We start from the raw sequence: 20,961 nt of genomic DNA on the forward strand, positions 1-20,961 counted from the left end.
GTTGATTTTAAAATAGTCCAATGAAGGACGTTTGTTGGACCATCGTTGGACGACGTCCAAATAACCGTTCAAAGGACGTCCATCGTTGGACCCGTGTTGAATCTTTTTGATGTACGGCCAAGATCTCTGCACGCTTCCTGCCACATCTTTGTCAGATGTTTTGCTCGATTCGTGCTAAATTCTACCAGGTAGGAATTGCCAGGATCTTTCACAGTTTATGTCCGAGTTATGCCAGGGTTTAGCTCGGTTTCTTTCAAAATTTCCCACTGAGACGTCCAAAAAAATTGTTTCAAAATCGTTCAACACGGGTCCAACGATGGACGTTTGTTGAACGGTTATTTGGACGATGTCCGAATTGGTCCAACGAACGTCCTTCATTGGACGATTTTGAAACCAACCGTTCTTAGAGGGTTGCCAGAAAACGCGAGCGAAACCGAGTTCGCCCTAGCTCAACTAACCCGGCAGGATACGCGCAGAAATCTGACAGAGCTGCCAAACCAAGACTTACAGAAATCTACCAGAGCGGTCTCTGCCAGAAAATTTGCTCACTGGGTGGGATAGTTTGCCTAGCAATAACCCAGTAAAGCTCAACCGGAAATGAACCAGAATTTCAGCTGGTTACCCACTGAGACGTCCAAAAAATTGTTTCAAAATTGTTCAACACGGGTCCAACGATGGACATTTGTTGAACGGTTATTTGGACGTTGTCCAAATTGGTCCAACGAACGTCCTTTATTGGACGATTTTGAAACCAACCGTTCTTAGAGGGTACAGTTAGTATTCCGGTTCCGGTGACACAACCGATTCTATAGAAAAATATAGTGCCGCCAGCATTCCGGCTGAACTTTACTGGGAAAGTTGCGTCATTCATTTTCATTCATATTTTCGTAAGTAGTTCTGATCAGTTGAGAGCCAAATTTGCGCAATAATTTTCCGAAGTGTTTCTTACACAATATTACCGAACACATTTCCATCAATATTGTTTCCAAACATTAATGGTACATAATGCAAAACCATAACATATGTCGGCTTTGTCTCGGTAAATCCGAAGACCTCGAAAATTTGTATCAGCCCCTGGATGAATCAACGTGGCTCCTCGACGAAATCCAAGACTGCGTCGGAATACGTATAACGCTCGCACCTGGACTACCCGGGCAAATATGTGCCTTCTGTAAAGTGCAGGTTTTAACGATGTCCAATTTCCGTAAGATGTGCGTCTCCTCCGATGAATGTTTACGAAGGGAATACGCTGATATATACAAGGAGGCCGAGCTGTCCTCGGCATTTTCGTTGATTTCCTGTCATGAGAACGAATCGGAAGACGCAACCTTGCTGTTGGGTCAGCGAGTAAAGCACGATCCGTCGATGTCATTAGGAACTTGCAGCAGTCAAGAAAGTCTTGATTTTGGCCATTACCCTCTTTTGGAGGAAGCTTTGGGCGACTCAGTGAGAGATTACAACGTAGAGGAAGTCTGCACAACCGTATCTAGAGAAACGACACTGACATGGGACGCGCCATACGAATCTAGTTCGATTGTTAGTGTGTGTGATTATGCTAGGGGAGTTGATACTAGTGAGACTTCATCAACTAGCGATCCGAGTCTTCCAACTACATCTCGTAGGCCTAGTCATCTCGAACTGGGCGACGATGATGTATTGGAGATAAAAACTAGAATTAAAATTAAACGAAAGCGGTCTCACGATCAAGAGGCAAGCGAAAGTACGACAAACAAGCGCCGTACAACCCTGCCTCATGGCGGAAGAAATAAAGAAAGAGTATTTACTATACACACTAGAAAGGATTGACTGGGCACGTAAAAGAGATTTTTTGTTATTTCTGTGAATAAGACTAGATGGTTTTTTTAATCACGATTCTTTTTATTCTTTCAGTGAGCCAAGTATTAGTAGTAGTAATCGTGCGTGCAAGCGGACGATTTCTTCATCTTCGTCCTCCTCCTCTTCGTCGGCCGGCTTCGACTCTTTCTGTGTTTCTTTGGCTGTAGGACCGCTGTGGTGGTCCTGATGTCCCAACAAACAGAACCGATCACGATAGGGCGTCTCCCTTAAAAGGTACAGTTCATCGCAGTTTCTTGTAAGCATGTTTCATTAAAACATACTATTTTGCAGATTACAATCGCAAAACATCAATTGATTCGACCACCACCGCTTCTTCTGAATATACCGACCTTGATTGCACTGAATCGACCGTAGATTTTATGAACCAACATGAGGCAGCTGTCATCCAGGAAGTATTAACGCAACCGACACCGACTCAAATTACGCTGAAACTGTACATTACGGCGCAAAAGCACAGCACGTGGGAGACGGTAAGTTTAGCTGTATTTGATAATACAATATTCAAAAAAAATGGGATTTTATGACAATCGTTAGTTTTAAAATCTTATTGCATTGCGCCACTTTGTTTTGGTTTCATTAAACACTGTAATATAGAACAATATTTTACACTTAGATCTTTAATCCGTTGGACAACATGCTTTACGTGAACCTTCCTTCGGCCATGTCGCATGAGGCCTCGAAGCATTCGTTCATATCGCTGCTGGAGTTTGCCGAAGAAAAACTCGAATGTGACGGAGTCGTGTTGTGTATCCGTAAGAATCGACTCGATCGACCCAATCTGGTGCGTACATTTTCCTTTGTCGGATTCCAGCTGGTCAGCCCAAAATCCCCGTTGACCCCGCCGCACATCGAAATGCAGCAAAAGAACGAATATCTGTTCATGATCTACAACATCGAAGAGTAGAAAGCAACAATACAAAATCTATTCAGATCAAGACGCGTGGGTGTGTGTTTATCAAAATTAAATCTCCGGATACGTCGTTTGAGCACCTTTCGGAAACCGCCATCCTCTCCGAACTAGAACCTTTCATCCTGCCATTACATCTGCGAATCAAACGTTCGATATCACAAGAGTAAGGACTCGTTGCGCTGCTGAGCTTCGATTGGTGGCAAATCGTCGCATCCCAAATCCGTACGCTCAATGAATTCGTTTTGATAAATACGCATTTTACCTACACAAAAACGCAATGAACCTGTTGACATCAACAGAATCATATAAACTTAAAAGTAAAAAATCATGAAAACATCTCTCTTTTCAAAAGATTACAATACCAATATAAAACTGACAGTATGAACTAACGTATAAAAGTAAACTATAATAAACCCAATAATCAAGGTCGATCAATTGCGATTTGTAATTGTTTTAAGTGAAATGCTTTTGTCGATATTTAAAAAACTTAAAAAAAATCTAACAAAAAAAAATTAAAAAAAACGAAAATCTTTTTATAAACATTTTTACAGAAAAGACCCAAAAAAATGTACAAACTTATTGAATATCTGTAAGAGAAAAAAAAAAACATTTGAAACCTATTGAATTGATTTAGTTCGGTCAATCAGCTATTGAAACATGTTGAAGGAAAGTAAATTTTACGTCTATGAAGTATACAACTTGATTCATCTGCGAGGAAATAACTTATGTGAATAAGAAAACGCTAGCAAGCAACAAATGGCGTAAAGTTGCACCTATTATCAATTATTGTACTTATTTACCTACGTATTGTAATTTTCACTAGTGCGATGGAGGAGGGAAAGAGTAAAAATACATATAGGAAGAATCTAGTAACTGGTATTGTGATTGGACGTAGCGTTCGGTTTCGCTTTTTTTTATGCCGACTCTCGTCGGGAAAGTTGAGAGGTTTTCAAAAGAGGTGTAACTGATAAAACACAGTAAAATACAAAATACATACCCAAAATGGAAAGGAAATTTATTTGTTTTATTTTTTTTTACTTTATTATGGGACGTGGTTTTAAAGGAACAAGTTTTTTTTAATAATTGGGATGAAAAATATATTTCTAGCTTAGTCTTGTTACAACTATTGTAAAACATAGTACTACAGTTTATTTTATTGCGCAAATATCTCTTGTGAGTTTCTGTGGAACCAATATATGGCAGTTGTCGAGGTTTCAACGAAAGTCAGAAAACATCTACTAACATAGTGAAATAACAATAAATGTGCATACTTTTAATTATTCTATTATTACCATTATATCCATGTTTATCGAAATGATTAGAATGATTTGAAAATAAATGAAAGATCTTTTTTATTTTCAACCACCGTGTTTGTATAAATACACATTATAGAATATGAAACATTCCTAAACTATTGTCGAAGAAATAACCTTTAGACGCACTGTTGAAATATTTCTGTAATTTGGAATAGTGTGGGTATTAATTCGGGACTAGGATTACAGCTAGTTGTGCGATGTCGAAATTCTCATCGTTATTTGAACCGCATTTCTGCATTATCGATCATTGCCCGAGTAGCATACGGGAATGCCTGGATTGCTGCTGATATTTTTCTTTTTACATTTCTTATTTTTACAATGGAGAATGTATTTACGCACTGACCCAGTGCACGTGCTTAGTAGTTGCCAAGATACCTTACGGAAGTGTACTGGAGTGTCGGCCTCGACCAGGACTAAACTACCTAACGGGTAATACCGACTAAACTCCACTGGGCTCCGCCATATTTCCCCCATGAACTACCTCCCGACACACACACATCCAGTATGATACTTACTTGGGTGCTCGCTCTGTCACACCCTGACGCTCGCTCTGACACTCCATGTGAGGCTTGGGTGCTCACCTTCTACATACCGCGTGAGTCTGACTTGTGTGCTCACCTCTAGCATACCATGTGAGACTGTTTTGGACGCTCACCCTACACTCCTCTGCCACGCCACGAAGTATCAAAAGCGATAGGTACCAACATTCTACGCTACGACCGATCTCCCATCTCGGCATGGGCAGTCCATACATACGTCTATTCACTCACTCTTCTGCCATGCTTCGGTGTGACTATCGCGGTTGCCACCCGCTGTGCCACACTTGCCTCAGCATGACTCACTCACTCACTCACTCACTTCTCCGCGCCCAGACCTTTTTGCTCTAACTCACCAATTACAAGTTAGCCATGCTTGTCGTCTGCTGCTCGGCGCGCCAGATTTTCTGCAACGTGCAGGCAATCTGAGTGGTTGCAGTCGAGACTGCGTTTTACTTCTCCACCGCTTGACACATCCTCTGGATAAGGGGTATCAAAGGTTGTGTCCCGGCCGCAGACGTTTAGAATTGCTCTTCTTTCGACGTCGAAACTGTGGGCAGAATTCAGCGCAGGGTTTTTACCCGATAATGAGCTTGAGCTTGTGTGACCACTCCTGGCTGCTACTCCGTTATCGATCTGGACTAGCTGAAGTTGCACAGGGAATCAGTAGATAATTATGCTTGGGAGTAGCGAAACATCTTTCAATGTGCAACTCCTGGTAATCCTGAAGTGTTTATTGATCAATACCAGCGCCGGCCAGGCCCGAACGTAGATCGCGGAAGGAAAGGGAAGTCCGATACTTGCTCTTGCGAGAGGCCGTATATACTACTGCGCAACCCACAAGTATCACAGGAAGAGGATATTTTTTTTTGTTAGTAAGTATAGAAGTTGGATTCTACTTCTTCTTTACCGACACCAGAGAAGTGTCTCCACTATCTGGACTAGATATGGATCCATTAACTCATGGACCGGGGACCAACGGTTTAATTCCCTTCCGAAGGAAAACGCAATCACAGATTTCTTCACCTCAAAAAAATCTCAGCGAGCTCGGCTGGAATTAAACCCAGGCTAACTGGAATGAGTGGCGGTCACGCTTACCACTCAACCACCGGCGCCATCACAGGGCTTTTACCCGATAATGAAAACCGAAAACGGACACGATATCACGGGATCAGTGATACACGCGATTCAATGTAAAAAAAACACATGTTACTCGTAGAAGTATGTATTTCGTTGTTACAAAAAAGAGAAAAAGGAAATAATTCACTTTCAATGTTGGCAATCGCCCACTGACAAGCAATGGTACAAGGTGAATTAAATAAGGCACAACAGTTTACAACCCTACACTCCTACTCATTAATGACCCTGGCCATCCACTAATCCAAACTGTCCTAGCGGCTGTCGTAACTTGGTCCCTCCAAGTGGTTTGGTTAGGGCATCTGCCGTCATCTCTTCCGATGGGCAGTACAACAGCCTTACTTCTCCATGTTCACAATGGTTATTAATAAAATACCGCCTAGTGTTGATATGCTTAGAGCGTTTGGTTGTTCGCTATCCCTGCACGAAACTTAAGCAACTCTGATTGTCGCCATAAACAGTCGTCAAACCAATAAGATCCTCCTCCAAATCGATCATCAATCGTCTTAGCCAGATCAATTCTTGAACAGCCTCACTGAGGGCAATATACTCCGCCTCCATTGAAGACAGGCTGACACAGGACTGCTTGCGGCTTGCCCAAATAATAGAACCACTACCGTAGAGAAATACAAAACCAGTCGTTGATCGTTTACTTTCCTGGTCACCGGCCCAATCCGCGTCCACGTAGCCAACCACCGTCCAACCGTTCATTGGACCAAAGACTAATTGCATGTCTTTTGTTCGCTTGAGATACTTGAGACACGCACTGCCACATCCGGGCGAGCGGTCACAGATACATACAGCAATGCACCCAACAAACTTCGGTATTGTGTCGTATCATCGAAAGGCCCGCTCAGAACATCTTCTTTAAAAAAACCGGGCTCCATCGGAGTCTTTACTGCTCTGCATTCTTCAAGACCAAAGCGTTCAATAACCGCATCAATGTAACTGGTAAGCTGTACACTGTAGATACCATTAACACAACGAACATCATAACCCAGGAAAAATTTCACTGCTCCTAGGTTCGTTATATCCAACTGCTTTGCCAGCATTTCATACTCCTTCATAATCGTCGCAGAATTCTGGCATCCGGCCAACATATCGTCTATATATACCAATAACAACACCTTGTCTTGGCCGTGTCCTCGAACATACAACTATCAGACTCACACTGCCTGAAACCTAAATTAACAACAATAGCGTGGAGGGCATGGTTCCAGCAACGCGCCGACTGTTTAAGGCCGTATATACTCTTTTTCAATTTTTATACGTACTCCTCCTTTCCTGCGACAACATAACCGGGGGCTTGACGCATATAGATGTCTTCTTCAACCTTGCCATGTAAATAAGCCGTTCGCACGTCGAGGTGATACAGGTGCATTTTGCTCTTTGATGCTACCGCTAACATCGCTCGAAGTGTTTCGTGTCGCGTAACTGGAGCAAAAACTTCGAGGTAATCCACTCCCCATCGTTGGCTGAAGCCTTAAGCCACTAGTCTGGCCTTATATTTGACGACTTCACTTTGCTCGTTCCGTTTCACCTTAAATATCCATCGTGACCCGACAGCCTTACCCCCAGTTGGTAATTTTACTAGTTCCCATGTGGCATTCTGAGCATGAGCCTGCATCTCCGCATCGATTGGCTCCTCAACTGCATCCACCGCAATACCAACGACAAATTCCTGCAAATGAAACGGCAACACACCACGTGTGCTTCGATCTCTTCGTCGCAATTCCTGAGATGGTTCTCTGTCGTTATCTTCCGCATCACCCCATCCGTGAAGATCCATCGGTTTCGGATTGTAACGATTTAGGCAGTTCGCCTGATTTAGGAATGCTCTGGATTGGAAGATCAATTGCGTTGTAGAAATCTTCTGGCATTTGCACCGTATCGCGTTGTTCGACTTCCGCGGATCCATCTCCGAGTTCAATGAACTTAGCATCCCTGCTTATGGTCATTCGATTATTTAAGAGATCCAAGAACCGGTACCCTTTATGTTCTACAGAGTACCCAACCAAAATAAGCTTAACGGCCTTATGATCGAGTTTTGAACATCAGAAAATAATTAAAGTTTAAAAATGATATGAGTGTGCTCGTAAGGACACCCGCTATCAATACCTATGTAAAACTGACACAATTTTTCCAAATTAAAGATCCCTATTGCGCCTTTATACCCTCACCCGAATAGAAATGTACAGTAACAAAACCATGATTTTCACTGTGACAGTACAGTAATTTTACAATAATTTACAGTAAGTTTTAGTGTTATGCTACAATACAAAAACAATAAACTTTTACGTTTTTACAGTGAATTTCAATGTAAAATAGACTTTTACAGTGAAAAAGGGGGGTGGTTATGTATCTTAACATTAAAAAAATCAATTTTTCTCCATACATTGTTTTCTCGAAAACAGTAAAATTTAATGTGAATGCACTGTATCAGTTTTTGCTAAACAGTGAAATTTATTGTTACATGAAATTTTATTGTAAATCTACTGTGAGAACTTAGCATCGAACAATGTTGAAACAATAATAACTATAATATTTATTGTTTTATGATTGTTTGTAGGGTAAATGCTATTGTAAAATTCTATCCGGGCAGCTTCATAAAATTCACATAATTCGCGATTCTGATATTCACCTCCTCCATCAGATCGAATGACAAGAGGCTTCCGTCCAAATAAGTTCTGTACCCATCTCACGTACTGTTTGATTTTAAGTGCCTCTTCACTTTTCTGTGTCAGTAGGAAAACGACCGTAAAACGACTGTAATCGTCTACTAGTCATAAAGAACCGATTGCCAGAAGTAGTTTCCATTGGGCCACATAGGTCCGTGTGCACCATATCAAGAGAACGCTTCGATTTACGTTCCATTACCGGCGGGAATGATTTTCGGGCAAGTATCCCATTCAGACAACAGTCGCGCGTCAATCGAACTCCGCAATCCGATAGCTTAAATCCACTTACTAGCTCTTCTGCTTGCATCCTTTTCAGGACGTCCGGCGATGGCCTACCCGACGATGCCAAGTGTGTTGACACTTTTCGTGATGCTTCCCAGCTACCTTTAGCGAACACTGTTGCACGCGAAGACGATAAAGACTACCGATCTTGTCACCGATCACAACTGTTTCACCGGCCTTGTTATTAATAGGTTTGTTGCAGTACCAGGAGAAACTGGAAGTACTCCGGAGCAAACAGGGAGAAAATCGTTCCCGTACTATCTTCTTCTCTTTTTTCTTCTTCTGGTGGCAAACCGGAGTGAAAAGGAGCAAGAATTTTTTGCTCCGGAGCAGCAGGGAGTAACTTCCATGTACTGGAACAAACCTAATGATACATTTCGTAGCACCGAAACAAACAGAGAATCCTTTTGAAGCCAACCGGTTCACGGAAATCAGACCACCATCGAGGCCAGGCACAAAGAGCACGTCTTTTAGTGTAATCTTGACGCGATTTCCATCGCTGTTTTCACCGTGCAGTACACCGTCACCAATACCACTGGCTTTTGTTTTATTACCATCTGCAAGAGTGACTGTTGACTCAACACTGGTTCGCAACGATGAAAAGAAAGCAGAATCACTTGTCATATGACTGGTGGCCCCACTATCAATCACCCACCATCACCACTAGCCAAAAAAACAAACTGCACCGCCCATTCCTTCGACTTGTTTTGCTTTCTGGCAGTCACCATCCGATTTTCCACTTTTCTTCTTTCCTGAATCACTGGCAGCATTTTTCTTCGATAACCATTTCTTGTACTCTGCCTTAAAGTGATCAGGTAGTAAAAGTTCTTTTTTTTCGAGAGTTGTCCTACTGGAGCTGTAGAGCTAGGTTCTCGGAAGGGATCCCCGTCAGAATCACATACTACAATTTGCAGACGAGACAGGCAATGTCGCCCACTAAAACACTGCATTAGGCCAATTGTAGCGGGCCGTGATTCTGAATGTGATATTCATTGTACGGTTCAGGTAGGGACTCGCGATCGCGTGTATCATCGCAAAGAGCTCGAGCATTTGTACGTTAACGTGTTCGATCGCGTGTGCGTTTGTATGTCGCGTGTGCGTTTGTATGTCGCGTGTGCTAACGTGTATGTAACTTCGCGTGTATGAATTCCATTCTATAACGGTGTGCCTTTCGCATATTCGCGTGTGCTCTTGGATAATCGCGCGTGGACCATGAATCTAATGCATTATTGTTTGGTGTACTGCCCAAATGCTAAAAGAGTGTGAGATCCTCCATATCACTATAGTGCCCGGTGACGTAGCCATGGAACGCGTTGTCTAGTGGATATTTGCTTTTTTTATTGGTCCCACTGAATGTATGGAGTTTTTAGGATAGAGTAATGGTTTCAGGACGGGACAGATTCATGAGCGCGCGCAAACGGACGTTTGTATGTTTGTGTTTGAGACAGCGTTTGAAACTTCGTGAATGCTAAAACGTTCTCCTTATTACCTGGATGTTACTAAGTTTGCGCGATCGCGAACGTAGGTGTGCGTTGTTAATCGCGAAGGACTTAAGCGTTCGTATGCTAACGTGTTTCACGTGTGCTCGCGTTCATGTGACTTCGCGTGTACAAGACTGGATTTTGTAACCGTGTGGCATTTCCTATATACGCGTGCGTTCTTGGATGGTCACGCGGACCTTTATTCTGATAGTTTTTGATGTACAATTCACATTCTGACAGGGAGTAAGTTACCCCATATCACTAGAGTCCTCGGTCATGTCACCATGTAACGTGGTGTCCAGTGGATATGAGAGCTTTTTTAATTGATCCAATTGAAGGCATGTACCTGGTCTGCTGATATCAAGGATAGAAACATCCGGAAGTGACCGATTCATGATCGTGCGAGTGTGGGAGTTTTTAGGTTCACGCTTGAGACCGCGGTTGAAAATTTATAGGAGCTGAGACATTCACTTTATCACGGAGATGTTATCATGTTTACGAGATCGCGGGTGTAGGTGCCGGGGATGGTCGCGAAGGGCTCAAGCATTTGTATATTAACGTGATTGTCACGTGTGTGTGTGTGACTTCGCGTGTATAATTTTGATTTTATAATGATGTAGCGTGTATTCTTGTTTGATCGCGCGCGGGCCGTGAATCTGATGCTTAATTTTTAGTGTATGGTACAGATGGTAGTCCGCTTCCATTTGCGGAAACTTGAGTTCCAGGTCATGTCACCATGAAACATGTTGTTTAGTGAATATGAGCGTCACTTTTTTGATTGGTTCAACTGAAGGCATTAGTCCAGACTGATAAAACTTTCGGACGTGACCGTTTCATGATCGCGCGAGGTGTGGGTTAATGTTTGAGACCGCGTTTGGAAGTTTAAAGATGCCACGTTTACTTAACTACCGGGGTGTTTTCATGTAGGCGTAATCGCGGGCGCAAGTATATGTGGATTACTGCAACTGCATGGTCGCGCCCGTGGCCAGGCCTGTGTTATCGCGAAGGCCACGAGCGTTTGTACCTATATGAGTATAGATAGCGTATAGTAGAGATATACTAATAAAAGGAATCATAACATGCTGAATAAAGAAAAAAAGATGCAAAGAGCTTGACTAGAAGTGTATAAATTGAACAATACTATTTTGGTATACATAAATAATGGAAAAGCAAACTAATATATGTACAAAAGAAACAGACCAATGAAGTAGAATAGAAAAACACATGTAACATGCAATCAAACTCGTCTAAATGTAGCATATGTTGTATATTTATCATTACCGACAATTGCATGCTGTTAGACTTTCATCCGGGAATGGATGACTCACGTGCGTCGGTAAATTTATTTTACCCTAATTTATCCAGCCCGACTTTTCCCAATGAGTAGAACCAAATGCTATACGTCAGTTCTGCATCCATTCCCTGACCCAACTGTCACAAATACTCAGACGAATACATACATAGATACCAGGGGTTGTAATTCTCTCTCACTCACGCGAGAAGTAGCTTATCCGATGTCCAACTTTTCCGAGATAAGATGAGTCGCAAAATTCTCCGTCTCCACAAATAGCGTGAGAATGATTTTCCGGATAAAATTTATTTGACTTTTTCCTTCTCACCGGAGAAGGTGATAAAATTTTAATTTCGTGGAAATCAATAAAAACTTCAAAAAATACACTTAATTACAAAGAAAAGCGGCAAAGAAGTATGATGGACTTGTTTTATCGTGTTTTGGAATAACGACAGCAAAGCAAGGAACGCCAAAAGGATACCGTGATAAACTCATTCACTCATTCTCCGGCTGTTTTATTTATCCGGAGAAATAACACGTTGTATTTATCCGGAGAAGTTGTGTGAGTGCCAATAACTTTTCGTGTGAAAATGTGAGTTTTTATTGTCGCAGTAGCAAACTATCCGGGCGCATTTACTCATATGAGCGATAAATGCAATGCCTGATAGATACACATACGACTAGCACATAACAGTTGTACACTAGTACGAAATACTACGATTATCGCAAAGCTACAACTAATAGGTTTCTACTTATTCTATTTTATTAAATTAATTTAACTATTAAATTAATTTAATTAGTATATGCACGATGACGAAGTCCACCGATAAATGGACACACAATGACTCCCTCCGTGAGCCCCGTCGACGAATACCACCAATAGAACAATATTTGCAAACATGGCACACAGCAAAAGTCAATCTACGTCGATCCGCCAGTCGGCCACGCCACCGCCCATAGACCAGTGGTTTAGCGTTGGTATGCGCTGGTGCGGAGTATGAAAAGACATATAACATAAAAAACTACAAGGGGCAGCCCTATGGGGTTGCACGAGCTGTAGACGTAGGACTATACTACTTAAGGTTGGACAGAGAATGCGCAAAATTTGCTAACAAAAAAAGCAGTTTTTTTTCCACACCGTACGTCAGATCTTCATAAAAATCAATCAGCGTATGTAGAATGTTGTTACAGTACTGCTGATTGATTTTTATGAAGATCTGACATAAGGTGTGGAAAAAACTGCTTTTTTCGTTTGCGAATTTTACCCTTTCTCTTTCCAACCTTAATGTAAAATATTTATTTTCTTATTACATTGATAGTAATAATAAATCAAACATATTTCTTACTTATGGTTTAATTACAACCAATCAACATCGAATATTACATATTGAACCAAACCTTCTTGGTTATCAGGTCATTTCATTTGTAGTAGGTGATCGAATCCGATTAAACTTATTTAAGAAGATCTCAGATATAATCACATTTCATGTATAGACCAAGCATTCTAGTTATATTTTGCCATTATTGTAACTTTCCTAGAGTACGCATTTGTATGCGTACTCTAGGAAAGAGTACGCATACAAATGCAGAGAAGGTCTTAATCATATATCGAAACTATAAATATACAAGAATCGAAAACAATTTTATATATGGACAAGATGCGTTTTTGCAACGGATTTTCAAGTGGCAGTGTATTCATTTATAAATAGGCTTTGTAGTATGTACCTAGTATACTACTATAGGCTGAGTGGAAATGAATCACGTGATGGGGAAATGAATCTATGAATTGATCGAACGTAAATAATAAACTTTCGTTGTGCAATTTATTAGATCTACCTACCTACGCATTCGCCTCAAACATTAGCACCAAGCAAAATAAATCAACGCTTATGATGATGGATAGAGCGAAAGAAACAACTAATACCACGATACTATGTTAACCGTGTTTGCAAATGGAGCTCGCATGTACAAACTATTTTGTGTACGAATAATTATACACAAAAGTGTGCTGGAAACGAGCACAACACAAAAGATAGCATACGGACAAACTCATTCGCATTCACTGGGTAGCGTACCTCCACATGCAGTGTAACGGACTTCTAAATCAGCTACACTGGCTGTGGAAACACACAGCGCAGTGATCTGCTTCGCCTGCTGTTCAACAGGCAACTGAGCTGCTCTGGCGAAATCCGTCCGTTTAAATAGTCGATGATGACGTCATTCATAGAAGCGTAGCGCATTAGGTACACAAATATGTCGTGTCGGACTAGGGAAGCGCTATCTTCTGTGTGTAAATGCGCGATATTTTGACTAGTTTGTCCATTATTTAAATTTTTAATGCCATGATATCAAAAATCTTTAGGTTTATCTGTTGGAATCTATTCTTAGAAGTATTTCGGGGCGATATGCGCAAAAAATTTGAAAATTTATCGTGAGATGGCTGAATTATATGCGTTTAAAATTGGACCACTTTTCGTTACATACCATTTTTGTAGAACTTGTAACGTGCACCCCTATATCGAAAACAAAGACGTAGTCCCACGTCAAAAGGCGCATAAACCCTCTCGGTCTCCTCGATGCACCACTATCGAGGCGTAATGCAATACCCATCTTAAAGCAATTGATGCTTGATGATGTTTGCAATACCGTCAAACCCCTAAACCTTGGGGAGGGAAAGTGACCAGGTAGTAAAAGTTCTTGCAGTAAAAGTAAATGTTTTTATTATTATCCACTGTATCCAATTCCAACGCACGCGTTTCCTTTGCTAGCGAATCCATTCTCTGCTGTCGTTGTCGATATTCATCGAGCAAACGCGTTTTCACCAAAGCCACCGTCCAGTCTTCATCGGCTCTGCTTTGCAGGCTTTGCACCAAACTGTGGTACGATTGTGGCACACTACGAAAAATCATTGCTATCTGCAAAGGTTCCTCGATCGTCTGACCAGCTGCCATCAGTTTGTCAAACAGATCTTCCATCTTTGATAAATGCACTTCCATGTCATCCCCCTCCGACATATTCGCACTATACAATTGACAGAGAAAATACACAATGGTCGACATCGTCGCGTTTTCATGGTGGTCACGTAAAGCACGCCATATTTCCTTCGCACTATCGGAATTCTTCACCAGCTCGAACTGGCTTTCATCAATTGGCGATTTGCGGCAAAGCCAAAATTAGTCATGCGACACCTATGATTCAGCTCATGAACTGGCAAAGTGATACAGTTTGCTCTTTTCACCCGTAAGTGAGTCGTAGCTTACAACAAAATCTTCATTATCTTCTCGGAAAAAGCTTACCACTGCCAAAATATGAATGAAACGAGTAAGAAATTTAGTTTTATTTGCAATTATTCTGAAATTACAGCCATTTGCAACTATTTCACTCATACATTTCTCCGAAATGTAATCGGGGTATTATTGTGGTTATAAAAAATCGTTCCATAAATAAAGTTCCAACTCGAAACCGAGACCCAATCAGTACCAATGTCAAACTCCTTCATATTTTGAACTACGTAGGAGATTCAGTGAAGACTATCGGAGAGAAGGATCGGCTGTGCATGATACAAAGCTGACACTTTCCTATTAGCCGGATATATTCTTTCCTCGCCTGATCTGGAGAGTTTCATGAATTTACACCATCTCATGAAGGTTTAGCTTAACTTAGGACGAACGGGAAATGCTGTTGCGGCGGCTACGGTGCTCAACAAATTACATTTCGAAACAGCGCACATATAGCTCTACGAATAATATTAGAAAACACTATGTTTTACACTCTTTTCGCAAGATGTTTACTCATCATCTTATAAAATGATGGTTTTCCTTCATTTTCATAAACAATTATCAACAAATTGATCGGTAATTTGGTGTTTCAAAGTCATTTTTTTCCAATGTTTACAGAAAATATATGCACTATGACAGAACAGAATCAAATCAGCAACACTTTGCTTCCAGCGCTATCTGCGAGCGGTTTCAACGTAGAATCGCCAATAAACAGCCCGATATTTGCACGGGCCTTCATGTCGGAAATCCTCCATTCATCGGTTATTTCATTGTCATCAAGCTTTGGCTCGCAATAACCTCCCACAAACCTTTCCGCTCTAGCAACAATTCCATCCGTTGCTTCCATGAGCACCAATTACTGGAATTTAGCTTTGGAAAAGAAATTTTCGCACTTTCAGCCATCTTGCTGTTCTCCGCAAGACACGAGGCACGAGCAAACCAGCGAATCGATTACCGACAATGGTCGACAAATTGTTCACGCAAAATCCACGAATTTCTCACGAAAATATGTAGGGGTCCAAATTAGGTTGGTTACCCTACAACTGCGCAACTTGGCATGACAGTGTAAGTAGCGTAGTTTCCACTACTCATTTCAATGATATGTCATTCATCAGCTCTCCCATCTCGAATTCATCGCTCTCCAGCACCCAAAATATCTCTCCGCTCCTCGGCAAATGCAAGAGAAAAATTATATATTCTCTGTTCTTCAATTTCCTGCTCGCCGGCAATGGCAAGGAGAATCAGGGTTACCAAAAATACAGAATAATCTGTATTTATACAGATTTTCCAGCCATTTTCAGACCAAGAATCTGTGTGTATATCAGATATACAGATTTTTGAGAAATGATGTCACAAAAACTATTTTTAGAAATATTTTTTAAGTTTCTATATTAGAATATATCTTCACTTTTGAGATTGGTCGCTCACTCTGAAAGGTAAAGATTTGTAATACACTCAGGTTAGCACCCAGCAAACGCCTGGCTGAAGTCTACTTCCAGAAACGTTAATTGTAATGCTCTGTGACTTTGCTAATTTTTAATTTTTTTTCCCGAAAATTCGACAGCTGCATTGGTCGACTAAATGTTTATAATATTATTTATCAACAAAAGTCATTAAATGAAGAAGAAAATTATTTTTCCATTGTGCACATCGATAAACTTTAAGTTTCTGGATGTAAAATATCAGAACGACTTGTAGACGGCGCCGGTGGTTGAGTGGTACGCGTTACCGTCACTCATTCCAGTTGCCTGGGTTCAATTCCAGCCGAGGTCGTTGCGATTTTTCTGAGGATAAAAAATCTGTGGTCACGTCTTCCTTCGGAAGGGAAGTAAAGCCGTTGGTCCCCGCTCTATGAGTTTGGTGGATCGATATCTAGTCCAGATAGTGAAGTCACCTCTCTGGCGTCGGTAAGGAAGAAGTAGATCCAACTTCTATACTCTTACTAACAAAAATATCCTCCTCCTTTGATACTTGTGGAGTGCGCAGTAGTATATACGGCCTCTAGCAAAAGCAAGTATCGGACTAACCATTCCACCCCTTTCCTTCCGCGAACTATGTTCGGGCCTGGCCGGCGCCGGTATTGAACAATAAACACTTTAGGATTACCAGGAGTTGCACATTGAAAGATATTTCGCTACTCCCAAGCATAATTATCTACTTATTCTCTGTTCAACTTCAGCTAGTCCAGATCGATAACGGAGTAGCAACCCAGGGGTGGTCGTACAAGCTCAAGTTCAATATCAGAACGACTTGTAGTGTTTTTTTTATGGAAATGTAAACAAGTCCTTGCTTTACTGATTTAAACCACAAGAATTAATCGATAGATAATCCAGCAAAAGGTTAAACGACTCAACTGATTTGATACAGATATCGACACAGAATTTTCGAAGGGTAAATACAGATGAAAAGATTTTTTAGGACAAAAATACAGATTTAATTTTGGCAACCCTGAGGAGAATATAAAATAGACGGTTCTTTTCAAGTTCGGCTTCAGAAGAAGAAAGACGTTGTCAAAGTTGCGTACGTGTGCCGTCTTTGAATTACTGAACTCAGCATTGAAGAATAACGTCTCCGTTTCGGCGGGGTAAGTTTTATGAAATCATACACATGGAGGAGGATCTAACTGCTGTTTCTTAGGGCGTTATTAAATGCCAGAAAAAGCACTCAACCAAACCGGTCCGGATGTCAGCGGCGCAACGAAATTTTGACAGGCCAAATTCCTTATTTGAAGCGTAATTTTCGGAGAGGCGGCTAAGAGGCGATAACAATCATGGCGGACACCACGGCTATTGCACCAGGATAACGTGGATGTTTTGAGGTGAAGAAGATAGGCATGTACGTTTTGAGGAAGAAGAAGATATCGTGCAAAAAGCCGCACCGGAGTGGAATCATGGTACCACGGACTACGTGGATGTTGTTGTATCAAAGGGAGTAAGAATTGATGTCGTGAATAGGGACGTTGCGATACTTTCGATACTAGTACGGAATCGATACTTCTGTTTCCGATGCTCGATTTTTTGGTATCGATACTTTAATCACGATACTTTACTGATATCGATACAATCTTCACGATATCGAAAAGAATCGAATGAACCAGTAGTTGGAAGTATTCGATTCGGAATTATGAACGATTTTGGAATTATTTCCGAGTGGAATGTGATAACCTATTCAGGCTAAACAATCGCGGAGTCGGTTGTTACATTTGAGTTGCTACAATAACTGGAGCACCAATCGCATTTGATTAAAACATCGATTCCGAACATTGCCCATTATTTGACAGTCCATGAGACTTTCTGATCAGCCAAATTATTTATTGTTTATCTTTTCTGACATTCGACGTCTGACATAATCGTCGACTGGATCCAACATCAAACGAATCAGATCAATAAAATATATTTGTCGAATGGGTTTTTCTGTTCCCAGGAGCAGAGCAAAACGTTAACTGACAAAACCCACTACTAAATTTCTAAACAACGGTTTGCAGATTACCTAATTCAGGGAATTAAGCTACTGTAAAAGCACAGACTAACAGACATAACACTCGAAAACAATGCTTCGCCCGCTTTAACGGTCATTTTAAATATATTTGTAGTTGGGACTGTGCCCACATTTGAAATTATGGCGCCACTGACCTATGAACAAGCAGATGGGGGATAGACCACTAGTGAAAAATTGTTCCCAAACCTGAGGGGTAACCCATCAGCAAATGAGTGTTTGGGACTGTGCATAAAAGGTGGAGCTAGTGTTCTGGGAAAATTGCCGGATCGATGTTTTTATGGGAATTCCCTCATAGTGTTATGTCTGTTAGTCTGTGGTAAAAGTGCGGAATCGAATGGCGATACTTTCAAGTATCGATACTGCGACTACGATTATATCGAAAGTATCAGTACTTGCATTCGATACCAGTATCGATTCTAAGTATCGATGTATTTTATTATCGAAACGTCCCTAGTCGTGAAAAACCGCAGTGGAGTGGAGTGATAAAGTGAAAAGAGGAGAGAAAAGTTGACAGTAGAGCGGCATAGATTTCTGATGGACGCTGTAGAGAAGAAACGGTTTAAGAGTGAGGTGAAAAGGAGGCAGTGGATAGGTTAGGAAGTAATCGTGTGATACCGTGCGGTAGGCAGATATCACTTTGAGACACATAAAGCGTCAGGTGCTCTCCAGTTTCCGAAGGTAACTGATGGTTACCCCCAGTGCTCTCGCCCAGGACGGGCCGCCGTACCTAAGGATAGATGCGGCAACGCCTGCCAGTAGTCTACTGGCGCACACCCTAGAGCTGTTGGACATCATCCTCGATAATGCCACAACAGCCGTCGAAGCCCTCTTGCACGCATAGTCGACATGGCTGCGAAGGTCAACTTGTCATTTATGATGACCCCAAGAATCTTTAGCATCCGCTTTGAAGTGATCACGACTTCTCCCACTTGAATAACTGCAAGTTGTACCGACTTGCGGTTGTTGACGATAACCACCTCCGTCTTATGTTCTCGCGCGCATCCATTCCGCCACAGTGCTGATCGCGTGTGCTGCAGTCAGTTCTACCTCTGGGATTGACTCTCCATAGACCTCCAAGGTTACATCATCGGCGAAGCCGAAGATCTTGACACTAGGAGGGAACTTTGGTTTTAGAACACTGTCATACATAAGGTTCCGTGATACCAGGCCCAGAATCGGTCCTTGCGGGACTCCTGCGGTAATAGGAACGCTTCTCTGACCGGCATCGGTCTCGTATAGTAGTACACTGTTCTGGAAGTAACTTTGCACGATCCGGTACAGACCCACCGACAGGCTAAGCCGGCGTAACGAGAGCGTAATGGCATCCCAGCTTGCGCTGTTGAATGCGTTCTTCACATCAAGTGTCACTAACGCACAGTATCGAATTCCTCGCCTTTTCCGTTGGATCGCTATCTGGGCGGTCTTTACCGTTGAGTTGATACCGTCCACCGTGGAATTACCCTTTCGAAAACTAAACTGATTGCTTAACAGGCCGTCCGAACCTTCTGAGTACGGGGATAGCCTGTTGAGGATGATCCTCTCAAGCAGTTTGCCCGTCATGTCGACCAGTCAAATTGGTCTATACGCCTGCGGGTCGCCCAGCGGCTTCCCGGCCTTCGGCAACAGTACCAACTTCTGCCTTTTCCATCTATCGGGAAAACGGCACTCGTCAAGGCATCTCTGCATAGCTAGCCTGAACATGTTCGGGTTCGCTACGATTGCTGCCTTGAGAGGGCTGTTTGGAACACCCTCAGGCCCTGGAGCTTTGTTCGTTTCTAGGGAATTAGCCACTGCGAGTAACTCTTCATTCGTAACCGGAGCCACCATTTCGGCCGCACCCACAATGCTTTGCGGCTCCGGAGGCCAGGGACTTGGGGCTCGAGACAAGAAGAGTACTTCGATAGTCCTCGCAATCCGGTCCGGTGACCGTTCGGGAGGGGAGCCCCCTGTGGTCTTAGCCATCACGATAATGTAGGCGCCCACTGATTCGCGTTGGTACCCTCGCACAGGTTGTCGAAATACGCTTTCTTGCTGCTCTTAATAGCCTTAATAAGGGCCAATTTCACAGCTTGAAACACTTCACGGCGATCCGCTCTTACCTCCTCGGTGCGGGCCCGTTGCGTCCTACGTCTAGCTTTGAGGCAGGCTGATCGAAGGGCTGCAATCTTGTCACTGCACCAATATACCGGGCGTCTGCCATTTCTTGGTAGGGTTTTTTTTCGGCATGGTGGCGTCGCACGCGCGTCATAGGACAGCTAACAGCGCATCCCTGCTTAGACTGTCGGTGTTGGCCTCCAGTCCCAGGGCCGCGGTGAAAACTTTGCTGTCGAAGTGATTGGTCTTTCACCCGCGTACCTGGTAGGGATCACCCGCCCTTGAATGCTGCACACCATAGTTGATCCTAAAGCGTATTGCTAGGTGATCACCATGGGTGTAGCCCTCGTCTACCCTTCAGTCCATGTCTGGAACCAGACCCGAGCTGACAAACGTTACGTCAACCCATATCTCGATCCCATTCCTACGGAATGTACTAGTGGAACCATCATTGATTAGCACTGCGTCGAGTTTCGCAAGCGCCTCCAGTAGCGCTTGGCCCCTGCTATTTATACAACGGCTCCCCAAGCGTTAAAATCTCCCGCTATGACGAACGGCTTCCGATCCACTAGGTCGGACGAGAGCCTGTCGATCATCTGGTTG

At 42.5% G+C, this 20,961-nt stretch overlaps 1 protein-coding gene across 1 annotated transcript; it reads left to right on the forward strand.

The window, feature by feature from the left end:
• The first annotated feature begins 1,005 nt into the window (after positions 1–1,005).
• On the forward strand, positions 1,006–4,129 carry LOC131679956 (ornithine decarboxylase antizyme-like). The gene is given in 5 exon segments (XM_058960699.1): positions 1,006–1,544; positions 1,891–2,020; positions 2,022–2,070; positions 2,128–2,327; positions 2,471–4,129. Coding segments are annotated over 5 exon segments (1,209 nt in total). The 3' UTR covers positions 2,762–4,129.
• The last annotated feature ends 16,832 nt before the right edge of the window (positions 4,130–20,961 follow it).

The sequence above is a fragment of the Topomyia yanbarensis genome, chromosome 2 (genome assembly GCF_030247195.1).
Source record: "Topomyia yanbarensis strain Yona2022 chromosome 2, ASM3024719v1, whole genome shotgun sequence".
Taxonomy (NCBI): domain Eukaryota; kingdom Metazoa; phylum Arthropoda; class Insecta; order Diptera; family Culicidae; genus Topomyia; species Topomyia yanbarensis.